General features: G+C 37.4%; 1 protein-coding gene across 4 annotated transcripts; it reads right to left on the bottom strand.

The window, feature by feature from the left end:
- LOC8289591 (protein RIK) lies at positions 1 to 7446 on the bottom strand. 4 transcript variants are annotated; one of them, XM_048375148.1, is made up of 12 exons: positions 7009 to 7444; positions 6292 to 6541; positions 5918 to 6019; positions 5773 to 5807; positions 5551 to 5626; positions 4955 to 5086; positions 4566 to 4643; positions 4113 to 4206; positions 3898 to 4015; positions 3112 to 3640; positions 839 to 1142; positions 1 to 590 (listed from the first exon to the last, which is right to left on the bottom strand). In XM_048375148.1, the coding sequence occupies exons 1-12, from the start codon at positions 7086 to 7088 to the stop codon at positions 463 to 465; spliced, it is 1926 nt and encodes a 641-aa protein (XP_048231105.1). In that variant the 5' UTR covers positions 7089 to 7444; the 3' UTR covers positions 1 to 462. The 4 variants fall into 4 exon arrangements, 3 of the variants coding, with proteins under 3 accessions (XP_048231105.1, XP_048231106.1, XP_048231107.1); XM_048375149.1 differs by having other exon boundaries at positions 1 to 581; positions 7009 to 7439; XR_007216159.1 differs by lacking the exon at positions 1 to 590 and adding an exon at positions 1719 to 1847 and having other exon boundaries at positions 1005 to 1142; positions 7009 to 7446.
- Between the last annotated feature and the right edge of the window lie 4973 nt (positions 7447 to 12419).

Below are 12419 nucleotides of genomic sequence, written 5' to 3'. Positions count from 1 at the left end.
TGAAACTCGAAGCAGAAATTTTTTATATAAAGGCCATATTTCCAAAACTTAGTTCAATCTCCAAGGGCATCTCTGCTGATTTTTGTAAGGGCATTTTCTAAATCATACTAATGACTTATCTTTTCTGCTTGTATAAGGGCAAGTCCCTTCACCGAATCTGCAGCATTGCCACAACATTTAATCTATGCCTAGAATCAAGATACAGCAAACTAGTAACCTACATAATATGGACAAAATACAATACATATCATCCCTACACAGTACCCACCCTACAATACCTGCCAGAGTCAGCAGGCAGCAGAAGCCGAAAGAGCACCTCAATACCTTACATCTGAGCGATAATACTCCCCCACACCCGACACATTTTGTCGAGTATATCAAAACCAATTACAATTTATGCTTCACATGCAAAACCACTCCAGCTCATTGTTAATAATCCACTGGCTGCACCGCCAATATCGGTCATAGAGCCCAAAATGGTTTTCGATCTGCCACTACCCTGGAGTTCCCAAGATCAGGTTCTTCACTTTCCTCAGGATCATCATCTTCCTCCCCATATTCCATTAATTTGACCAAGGTATCTGAAACAACTAAATGGTTTAAGATAAGATCAATATAAATAAATAAATAAAAAGCAAGCATAAGTATGGTAGTGACAAAATAAGGAATATAATATCCTCAACTCCAGAGAGGCCATTATTAAGACAATCTATTCCTTCTTCTTCTCTCATGTAATTATAATTTCCTTTTTTTTTTTTGGTTTCCTGTGTGCAAAACTCATCATGCCAGGTAAACAATTTAGCAATTAAAATAAACATAGTTTGAGTTCCACCAATACCAGGAACAGTATCATATTTGCTTTTATTGGAGACCCCGTTCTTCTCATGCAGTTTGTCTACAGTATTTGATGAACTAAATTTTGGAGGAAGTGGCAGTGGGGACATGGTACTAGGAGGTGGCGGTGGCATTCCATTAGATAATGATGGTGGAGACAGAGTTCGTCGAGGAGGTGGTGGCATCCCATTAACTGATGCTGACAAGGGCATAGATCGTGGAGGTGGTGGTGGTGGCATTCCCTTTGATGATGTATTTCTCACACTGCTTGTTATTGCTTGTTCACCAGGCTTTAATGATCCTGGTACCTGCAATAAGTTAGGAAGGTAAAAGAAAATGCAAGCCAGGATTCTAAATGTGGATTAAATATTAGATAAAAGAAAATCTCAAACCATATGTAACATGGTGTGAAGATTATCATCCCTTTTGACACCAGAAAGGTAGAACAGTTAGAGATGTGATATTGAGAAGTCAATCCTTTTATGCTTAGACATGGCACCCTAAACAAATACTAAAACAGAGTCCTGGCACTATCAACATGAAAAAGTAAGCAGTCCCTTCTAGGCATAGGAATTTAGGGGAAAATAAAAAAGAGAAGAAGAACAGATGCTGGATGTTCTAGTCAAAGTAGCACTCGATATGTTTGGCTTGCAATGATGAACAGGTAAAACACTCTTTCATGATAGGGTATCTTCCTTGCACTAAATCCTTAGTGATAGGGCATCAAAATGCTGGCTTTCAGAATTACAGATCTGAAAGCAACCCAGTAGTGCATATAGGTGGTGAGTGCAAGCATCAGGCACTTATTGGTGTTAAAGGCAGTCATCCTATCGACCTCATAAGAAAAATAACCAATCAGAAAATCTAATAGGTCCTCTGCTCACAGCTCTGAAGTAGCAAAAGTCCATTGCCAAGTGCCCTCAAAACTGCATACCCTGTGAAACATACAAACCAAAGGCCCTAACAGAGAGGTCCAGCAGCCTGTTAGCTTCTTAGAAGGTCAGAGAAAATACCTGGAATATTAAGCAAAGAAAGTTAGCGTGAGATAAAATACATTGTATAAAGGTTTTTAAAAAAAAAAGATGCCCTTACAGAGAAAAGGGCACTAGAAGCATTAAATAACACAGATGTTTGTGCTTATATCATTCATTAGCACACAACACAAACAAGCTGTCGTCCACCAACAAAAATTTATTCAATTCTGCAACATGCATAAATCATGCATCTTGCAACAAATGAATATAACAGACTGCAAACTAAATGGAGGAAGACCAAAAGGAGAACATGATAATAAATTAAGGTGGATGCAGAAGAATTTCAGATGGCAGCCAAGCTCCAACATGCACAGCTAGAAATAGCATGACTCATGGTTTGGTTCAATGCCCTCTATGCTAAATAACACATAATTTTAGATGGTAGAGGAACCGAGCCACTAACGAACTTTCTATAAGGTCCTCTGACTGCAGAAGAACTAACTTATATTCAATGTGGAAAAACAACAACAAGACTCCCAAATCAATCATTTTGACATTAATGTAAACCCCATCAAATCAAATGTTTCCTCTACATGTCCATAACGAACATTTTCTCAACTACAGTTACAGGTTATCCTTCAAATCTGATAAGAGCAATGCCTGAGGCTTAAATGTACACAATCCATGGGGCAATGAATCTTTGCCATCCAGATCATGATAACATATTGTTGATTATCCTCCTCATGTGCATGACAAAATCCTCAGTTTTCACATAGATAATCAATCATATACACATCGATAATCAATCATATACGAAACCTTAAAATCAAGTTGGACACTAAAATATAGCCATGATAATCAAGTTAACAAGTTGGTCCTTTTTGCTGCAGGATAGAAGTGTTCAAAAACTAACAGCGATTGATCCATGGCACCACTGCAAACAACATAAAACTAGCCAACAGAACCACCATGGTACCACCCCTCTAGACACTAGAGAAAATATGAAAAGCAGAAAGTAACTCCACAAATAACCAAATAATAATTCATTCCCTCACTATAAGCTAATTTAATTTACCTCTCACAAGGTTATGTAGCCTAGACAGTGATTGTGCCCCTATTGATTGATATATTGAAAAGCATTTTGCAAACGAGAAGCTCAGTTTGTGAAATTCTAGAATTTCAATGCAAGTAACAACTTAGCCTATAAAATTTGCCTCTTCCTTTGTGCTCCAAGGAATACAAAACCTTTCAATACAAGGCTGTCTTTAGAAAAACATGCTCCAATAGAAAAGAGCACAGATACCTGATGAGACTTTGCAGGGTCCTTTGAACCTATCGGTAACTCCTGGAACTTCCGCCTCTGTGCAGGACGTTTCTCCTTCTCAGGAATGGAGCTGGAGCTTGTGCTAGGTGTAGGAGCCGTGTTTGCTACGGATGTTATAGGTGCAATTGTAGAAGTAACTGGAGCTGTTGACTGCCTAAGGGCAAGGGCAACTTGTTGCAAAGGTGTGGCCTGAGGATATATCCCACCATACCCACTATAGCTTGTCCCTCCATTAATTAAAGGCTGGGGATGACCAACCAAGGTCGATTGAGTAGAGCCACAGTTTACCAGTCCCCCAGGTTGATACACGGTCCCTTGAGAAAAGACAGGAGTTGTCCTATAGATTGCAACTGAAGAAGCTGGAATAAGGGGAGTGGAGCTCATCGCTGATAAAGCCAAACCAGCAGCAGGAATTGTATTCACTTTCTGCTCATTCCCAGAACTTTGAACACCAGCTAATAACTGCTGTGGCGGGGGAACAGCATTATAAATCTTACTCGATGAGACCCTGTAACAGTTGGAGAAACAGCAAAGACTTAACCTACATAAGAAATTGTAAAACCTGTTGCAAAGGACAAGACTGCTGCAATTATAGTTACGTGGTCACTAAAAAAATAATATTCTCGTGCAAAAGAATCTAAGCTCTCTACGAAGATACAAGAGATGAACCATGATTTGCAATTTGGAGATACAAAATGCAGCATACACATTAATACATGGTATAAAGTGAATACAGAATAGCATTATTATTCATAGACTAATTACCTTGAGGCACCAAACTCTAAACTAACTGTATCCAATAGGTTTTCAGCCAAACGCTTTGCATCTTCAAGACTTTTTGAATTATTAGCAGACAGGAATAGATGCAGTGGTTGCTGTGCTCCTGCACCAAAACGGAAAAGTGACAATAATATTAGCAACGGAGACCAGAAATGACAGACTTGCTGGAAATGTTTCATTTCTTAGAACCAAAAAAATACCTCCACTATTTGGGATTTCAAAATTTCCAGAGCCATGCCCTTTTAGTACAACAGTTGCTCCTGTTTCATTCATAATGTGATTTATATACTGATCCTGCATGTACAAAACCGAACCACCACCAAGACAAAAACAATTTCTCCCAATGGCATGGAGATGTGAGAGAAAGCTTCAAACATTAGAATCTCTCATCTTCATCAGAGATCAACAAAGAAAAAGAGTAGCTCTAACAAGTAATAGGAAGCTAGATATGTTTCATAAATGCCAAATACTATTCACACAATTCACCCATACACTATCTAAATTACATATATATAATGAAATGGTCCAATGCAGTAATTTTTGACACAAAGTCCAAAAGATGATAATAACAGATGAACAAAGCAGCCAAAAAATGATAAGTGATTGGAGGAAAAAAAACGAATCAACAGAAAATAAATAAATAAATAACTTACATCTGGTCCACGAATTCGAGCAGCAATGTTCAATGATTCGTCTGCGTCAAAGCCCAAATACACACATGTGCTCAGTGCCTGAGAAACCTTATTAAGTTAGAGATTTCTGCACTTTATAATCGTCTCAATATAATAGCTCATAAAGGGAACATTTGTCATTGCATTTGAAACTGCTTTTCAGAAGGAGGGATAAACTTGATGCTAAAGCATATAAAAACTGCTTTTTAACAGTTTTTTTATTCACATTGATAAAGCATACTAAAAATACTTCAGGAGCTGTCATAGCCACAGCACAACAAGATATCCTAAAATCAATATTCAGAGCATGATAGATAATTTTCTCAATAATGCGAAGAAGACCCAGATCAAGCAATATATGATGTGCATACCTTCACTCCACTACCACTGGCCACAGGAACAACAGACAAAGCAGGCTGTAAATTTGGACCCTGTTTCAGAATTTCTTCAACCATGGCAGCTGCACGATCAACTGCTAAAATCCTTTCCGCGGTATCTTTCAACTGCACAGATTAATTTTATGTTATTTAGAGACAAAGGGCAAGGGAAAGGAGCTCCCATCTAGAAGAAGGCCCACTACAATTGTTTCACATCTTCAGTTAAGTACTGAAATTTTAAAAGCTACCCATGTGTAAAACCTCAAAAACCAAATTTTTTCAAAGGGATACATATTGCAGGAACTCATAAGGCCAACAATATAAAAAGGGACAGAGTCAGGAGATTAAATAACACAATCTTAGACCAATTTACCAGTCACAATATATAGATTTTAACTTCTATTGAGCTGGTCAAAATCAATATTTAATCAATCATTGCATGAATCTCAGTGTCATTTTAAAGGTCAGCACACAAGTTGACAGACATAAAGCAAGCTGTCATCAGCGAGAAATTGTTTAGTCACATTGTAGCACAAAAAGCTCAAGACTGGTACCCAAATTGCTTACAAGAACACATGAATTATACTCACATGAGCCCCAGAAGATATGTGAAGATACAATGGTTTTTCACCATCAGGTGGGGCATTTGGCAGACGGTATTTTCCCCTGCAAAGACAATTCAGCATACTCATTTTTTAAGTTCTTTAAGATAGCCGACAACTTGGCATAATTAAATAATCATTAAGCACATTTAAAGAAAAAGTGAGAAACACAAAACGTGCATGAAAGATGACTTTTAAGGACCTACTAACCTAGTTATCACGACAGCACCAGTGCACTTCTGGATCTGCAAGATAAGAAAAGAATTTATCAACCTCTTAAAGAAAACAATCATTAACTTCAAATACCATAAAACAAACATCTTCTGTTTATGTGAACAGATGGAATAAAATATACCTCTTCATGCGTCTGACGCTTAGTGAGCTTGTAACGAATGGAGGACTCTGCGTCATTTATAACAATTTCTCGTGCAATTGTTAACTCATCCTGGATCTTAGGCTGAAGTTACGTTTATATAAAAGAAAAATCAGATTACACAACCAAAGAGATGATATGCAAATACCTAACAACAATCGGAAATATTCAAAAGAGAAATTAAAAAGTGAAGACATGGTCATACAGACAACATGTAAAGAAATAAACCCTAATTCAAAAGAGATTATAATCTAATGAACACCATTTTGGCAAATCAACAAACTCCGGCAATTAAGTGTAATTATATTTGAGGAGTTGATTGAAAAAGAAAAAAGACGTGTTGAAAGGAACCTCACTTGATTTGCTTTCGTTGTAGTAGTGATTTGTGGTATAGAAGGCACCTGAAACATGGTTGGAATGGATGCAGAATTAGCTACCAGTTGACTATTAGTTAAAAGAGCACCAGAGACAGAAGCAATTCCAGGCAGAGAGATTCCAGCAAGAGAACCCATGTTGGCCAATGGCACAACACCACCAGGTATCACCATAGGCGCAACTCCAGCTGAAACCAATGACTCTGCAGGCTGATCCCACTTTCTCTTTTTCCTGAACCATATGCACCGACTATTAGCACATTCATATGCCAATCTTAAGTTCTATTCGTATATACCTAATTACAATAACCAATTCTTTTACCACACTACAGTTTTAGACTTCACTATTATGATGATTAAAAATATTACAATTTTGATCGCATTCTAAATTATTATCACATTGTTAATTCAGTATACTTGCAACTACAGAAGGAAAAAAATAAAGAGCTACGTTCTCTTTAAATATAATGAGAAATTTATTTAAAAATAAAATAAAACAAAAACAAAAACTATCATTATAGAAACGAATACACATAGAGCGATGATAAGGATATAGCCATAAACCCTAATCAATATCAATTAGCCAAAAAAAATACACAAAATAAACGCACATGTGAAAGCAAAATCGTTATATTAGACAAAAATGTTAGTAAAGTTGCTGTCTGTTTTATGTGTCATTGAACTATTTAATTAAACTACCTTTGCCTCGATTGTGAAGCATCGACGTTCGCGGTGGAATCCTCCGAAGTAGAAACCCTAGAACTGCTCTCTTCTGTCATTTTCTTTTTAGTATCTTTCTTTGTTATTTCAGATTGCGCCGGAATTAACTTTTGTGTGACTGTGTATGTATCTTTTTTTCTTCTTTAATTGGTGGCGATAGTGGTGGCGGAAGAGGAGGAGGAGGAGGCGGCGGTGTCAATAGTCTTGAGTTGTTTATGGTGGTGAAGTTAGGTGGTGACTTGTAATCGGTGGAGGAGAGCGGATAACCAGTTGAGTATTGAAACGATGAATAAGTTACCACGTGGCATCTGCTCGCCAGATAATAAAATGCATATTTTTTCCTGCAGAACGCGCGTGTCGTGTAATGCTAAATAGGCCTGACCGCGGTCGAGTTTGGACCTAAAATCAATCAGATCGGATCGGAGAAGGGTCAAATTACCATATGAACTTCAGTCCAACATTCAATTTAAATCTTTTCAGTTGGTAATCTTTTGAACCTGTGCTGAAGGTTTAAATAAATTTAATTTAAACATATTTAGCAAATAGTTTTTTGAATTTATATTCGAATAATTAAATATATTTTATATAAATTTCTAAAAAAAATAATATTAAATTTTTAGATTTTAATTGAATTATAAAAATTAAAAATAATTTTTATTTTATCAATTTATTAATATCTAAAAATTTAATATTATTTTATTTTTATAAAAAAATTAGATTTAGTGTACTTGACCTTTGGACTTAAACTAGGACATAAGTTTAAGAGCTATTTACTGAAAAAAAAGTTCAATTAGATATTTGACCTCTAAATAAAAATTTATATGACTATTTGTTGAAAAAATTTAAATCGAGTGTATTTGACTTTTGAATATAAATTTATGGATAAATCTGAGTAATTCTAGTTTAAATTTAATTTATTTAATTTGATTTAATGATTTTAACCTCTAATTTAATTTGATTTGTTTATATAATATTTGGTTAATTTAATTTAGTTAAATTCAATTCGACTCTAAATTTAAATCCATTTAGTTTATATTTAAAATTTTTTTTGCTCTATTCAGTATTAATCGATCCGCTTCAATTATTAAATTCAATAAAAATCTATTAATCTTAATATTTATTATATATAGTGAAATTAATCATCAATGAATTTGGTATCAATGGCATTTCAAGAAGTTGTAGAAGAAAGATGTGTATACTATTTAATGTTACAACCTATATATATATATATATATATACAATTCTACGTACAAGGTAAGTAGCTATTCTAATCAAGGTAGGACTCTTAATTAAGGTGATATACCAATACTATTCTAGGAGTAAATAACTTAGAGATAATTACATAATTAAATAGGAATATCCTTTTCTTCAAGACTTTCCCTCAAGTTGGAGTGTATGTTTACTACACCTAATTTGGATAGAAGAAATAGAAACTGTTTTGCCGGCAATGGCTTTGTGAATAAATCGGCCGGTTGTTGATTAGTTCGAACATGATGTGTCGTCACTAGTCCTTGTGCCACCTTTTCCCGCACAACATGGCAATTGATCTCTATGTGTTTGGTCCACTCATGAAAGACCGGATTCAACGCTATATGGATTGCTGCCTTGTTGTCACAGAACATCCTTATTGAAGACCTCTAATGCACATGAAGGTCTCGCAGAAGGCTTGTCAACCACGTAACTTCGCAACATGCAGCCACCATGGACCTATACTTGGCCTCAGCGCTACTCCTTGAAACCGTGTGTTGTTTCTTCGTTCGCTAAGAGATTAGTACTTCTCCCATGAACACACAAAACCCTGTTGTTGACCGACGCGTGTCCGGACAAAGAGCCCAGTCCGCGTCACAGTAAAACGCAAGCTTCAATTCTCCAGTAGCCGGCAATGAGACTCCTTGACCAGGAGTTCCCTTTAGATTCTTCAGAACCCGATGTGCTGCTTCTAGATGTGGTGTGCGCAGCTTGTCCATATATTAACTTAGGACATGTACCGCATACGTTAAGTCGGGTCTTGTGATGGTTAGATATATCAAGCGTCCAATAAGTCTCCTATATTGTGCTGGATCCAACTGCTGCTCCCTCTCACCCTTAGTAAGTTGCACGTTTGATTCGAAGGGCACTCGTGCCGGCTTCGAACTGAGAAAACTAGCATCCTCCAACACCTCCAACGCATATTTTCTTTGTGAGAAAACAATCTCATTTTTCGAGTGAGCTACTTCTATGCCAAGAAAAAATTTGAGTAAACCCAAATCCTTGAGCTTGAAATGGCTTGCAAGAAACTCCTTAGTTGTGTTAATAGCATTCAAATCATTACCAGCTACGATTACATCATCAACATATACAAGTAGTACAGTGAGAGTACCTCTGTGACTTCTGACAAACAACAGTAATCCGACCACGATTGCTTGAAACCCCATTTCTTCAATGCTGTTGAGAGTTTTACTTTAGCTGAAGGGTGACTGAGTCTCTCATGCCATGGCAGAACTTGTGACACTTGGACCGCACTACAAGCTCTAGACGTCGGCATATTGAGATAGTAAAGCCCTTCATTCCTAGCTCCCGTCCCAATCATCTTCCCCGTTTGTAGGTCCTGTATAAGACAAACAGTCTTGATAAATATCATAACATATAGTGTATCCAAGGCAAGTTTCATAACTGAGATCAAGTTCAAGTAGAATCCAGGCACACATATCACATTTATCAACTCGAAATCCTTTGTAAAATGCACGGTACCAATGTGCGTCACTGGTAAAGTAACACCATTAGGCAATCGAACCGTTTTATGCTCCACTGGTCGTGACGTGGTGAAGAGACTAGGATCATGCACAATGTGATCAGATGCACCACTGTCGATGACCCAAGGCACATCTCCAGATTTTCTAAGCAAAGCATACACCATACCTGACATATAATCAACTCAAAGTTTGTGGCCAACAAAGTTTGCGGACAGGCTGCTCATCATGTCAAGCAAGTGGTTATCATCAGATGTGTCACGGCTTGCCTCCTTTACCTTTGATATGAAACCTAACATGTTGTCATAGTCCTTGGTTGAAAGTCTCAATCCAGAGAGATCAGATGGGCTGCTCTTGGCTACGGTATTAGCTCAAGTTGCCATGTTATTGTTCCCTTACCCCTGGTGTCTCCTTTTGGTGCGGCAATAGTCAATAGAATGTCCTTTGTCATTGCAGTAACTACAAATAATGTGTGCACGATAATATTTCATAGAATGAGTAGTTTGGTTACAGTTTTCACAATATCTCCCAGTCGATTCATTCGATCTGGTTTGCCGTAAGGGATTATCTCTACTCCCTTTCTTGCTCACCGTTTTAGCAGCAAAAGCCAAGGCTTCCACCACTGTTGGTGCTTGCTTCTCGGCAATGATCATGGTTTGTTTCTCTTGTCTGAGTACCATAGCATACACCTTATTCAGAGGCATCATAGGTTCCACTGTTGTTATGTTGTTCCGTGTTTGTGCAAGATTCTTATTCAAACCAACCAAAAACTTCATAGTCTTTTGTGTCTCAAGGAAACTGTAGAGAACCCTAGAATTCATGCAAGTACAAGCTACAGTAAGGTTGCACTTACAAGGAGGAACTACGATGAGGGATTCTCTCTCGTCCCAGAGACTTTTAAATCTAGTGTATTACGCCTTCACCGAAAGAGGTCCTTGCTCCACCTTATGCAATGCCTCCTCAACCTGGAACGCTGACAAGCAACTTGTCTGAGTAAATCACTCCTTCAACTCGTCCTAGATGGCCTTGGCGTCCTTCAGCCGAGAAACACTTTTGTGCATCCTTTTGCTCATAGATCTGAGCAACTAGTGTTTGACCATCGTGTTACAACGCCTCCACTGTTGTTGCTCTTCTCCGTCTTCTTCAGGTTTCTTTTGAGTTCCATCTAGAAAACCAGCCTTGTTCTTTCTGTCTAGGGCATCGATGATAGCCTCCTGCCATGTTTGGTAATTGTCTTCTTCAAGAGATATAGGGATCAAGGCACCACCTGTTTGATCCGAGCGATGAAGGTACAAAGGGTGGTATAGGTTGTTCTCCCATGGTTGAGGAATACGAGGATGTGGCGAAGCCACCACCTGCTGCTTGTTATCATTTTCTCCAGCCATAAGGTGTTAGTACTGAATTTTCATTTTGATTTAGGTTTCCAGAGCTAAATGCTCTGATACCATCAAGAAGTTGTAGAAGAAGATATGTACTGTCACGACCCCACCCGTGGGCCCGTGACCGGCACTAGAGAATGGGTAGGCTTAAGGCCACTGAAACCCATAGTAAGCCTGACACTCACTGACTTAAACAAATCTCATCTCAAATTAATATTATTAAAGCAACAATTTATCTTAACGACTACATTCTACATAAATACTTGATGCGCGGAAAAACTAGGCGAGACCCGGGAAACTCGAAAATTTACAAACGATACATCTACTATTACTCTGCGGAGAATCTAAGATTTACCAATTTACATACCAAATCAAATACATCACCCGATGATGAAGGAGTCGGGTTCTTTGAATAAGAATCGCGAGAGGACTATGATCACGAATCCGAAAAAAATAAATGGTATCGGTCTAGAGAGTGAGTTAAAATCAAATAATCTAGGGACTATTGCTTCTTCTCAGAAAACATAGATTATTCAAATCAGTATATCAAACCATACTATAATCATACCCTACTATTTCCTTCACATAAAATATTAATCATTCGAATCAATATATCGACCATGCACGTAAATACAATCCATATTATAATCATACCATAATAAATAAATAAATAAATAAATAAAAATATATTTTTACTTTTACGGGACTAGTGGCTCGGTAGAACCTTAACCCCAAATTCTAATAGCCTTTCGGCTCTCTTAATCCAACAGGTCTGGCGCCCAGAGAGCATCGCTCGATCAGGGACCTTAACTCCGGCAATCAACTGAACTCAGCCCAGAGAGCAAGCTCGATCAGGGCAAACAAATCCATAATAACCTTATGTCCATGATCATTACCGGTGCTCACGCGGTCCTGATGTAACCCATCAGGCGGCATGTTCTACAAGCCACATTTCCCAATTCGCAATCATCACATATAATAAATATCATTATCTGATGAACTCAACCAACACATATCGAAATAAAGATTAAAGATTTAAGGTAAAACAACGTGCAATTTGTGAGGGGAAAAATAATAACATTTATCTTATTATAACATACTAATAATAATATTTATATTATTTCAAATATTAATAATCAAGTGAAATCATTTATTTTGCGATACTAATAATCATATTATGCATAAACTTTCAAAATAGCATATTAAATCAGACTTAGCAATAGTGCAATAATTAAATGACTTTAACTCACGGGATTGGGGCGACCTCCTAGCTCTGCTCCGG

This window comes from Ricinus communis, chromosome 5 (assembly GCF_019578655.1).
Source record: "Ricinus communis isolate WT05 ecotype wild-type chromosome 5, ASM1957865v1, whole genome shotgun sequence".
Classification (NCBI taxonomy): Eukaryota; Viridiplantae; Streptophyta; class Magnoliopsida; order Malpighiales; family Euphorbiaceae; genus Ricinus; species Ricinus communis.
The sequence above is the reverse complement of the archived record's forward strand: the minus strand, read 5'-3'. Positions and strand labels throughout refer to the sequence as shown.

Bases quoted from the DNA above. Each gene is read 5' to 3' on its own strand.
- LOC8289591 (XM_048375148.1), bottom strand. From the start codon at position 7,088: ATGACAGAAGAGAGCAGTTCTAGGGTTTCTACTTCGGAGGATTCCACC. The intron at 6,542-7,008 runs GTAGTTTAATTA...CATATGGTTCAG, and splicing joins GCTTCACAATCGAGGCAAAG to GAAAAAGAGAAAGTGGGATC. The intron at 6,020-6,291 runs GTGAGGTTCCTT...ACGTAACTTCAG, and splicing joins CTACAACGAAAGCAAATCAA to CCTAAGATCCAGGATGAGTT.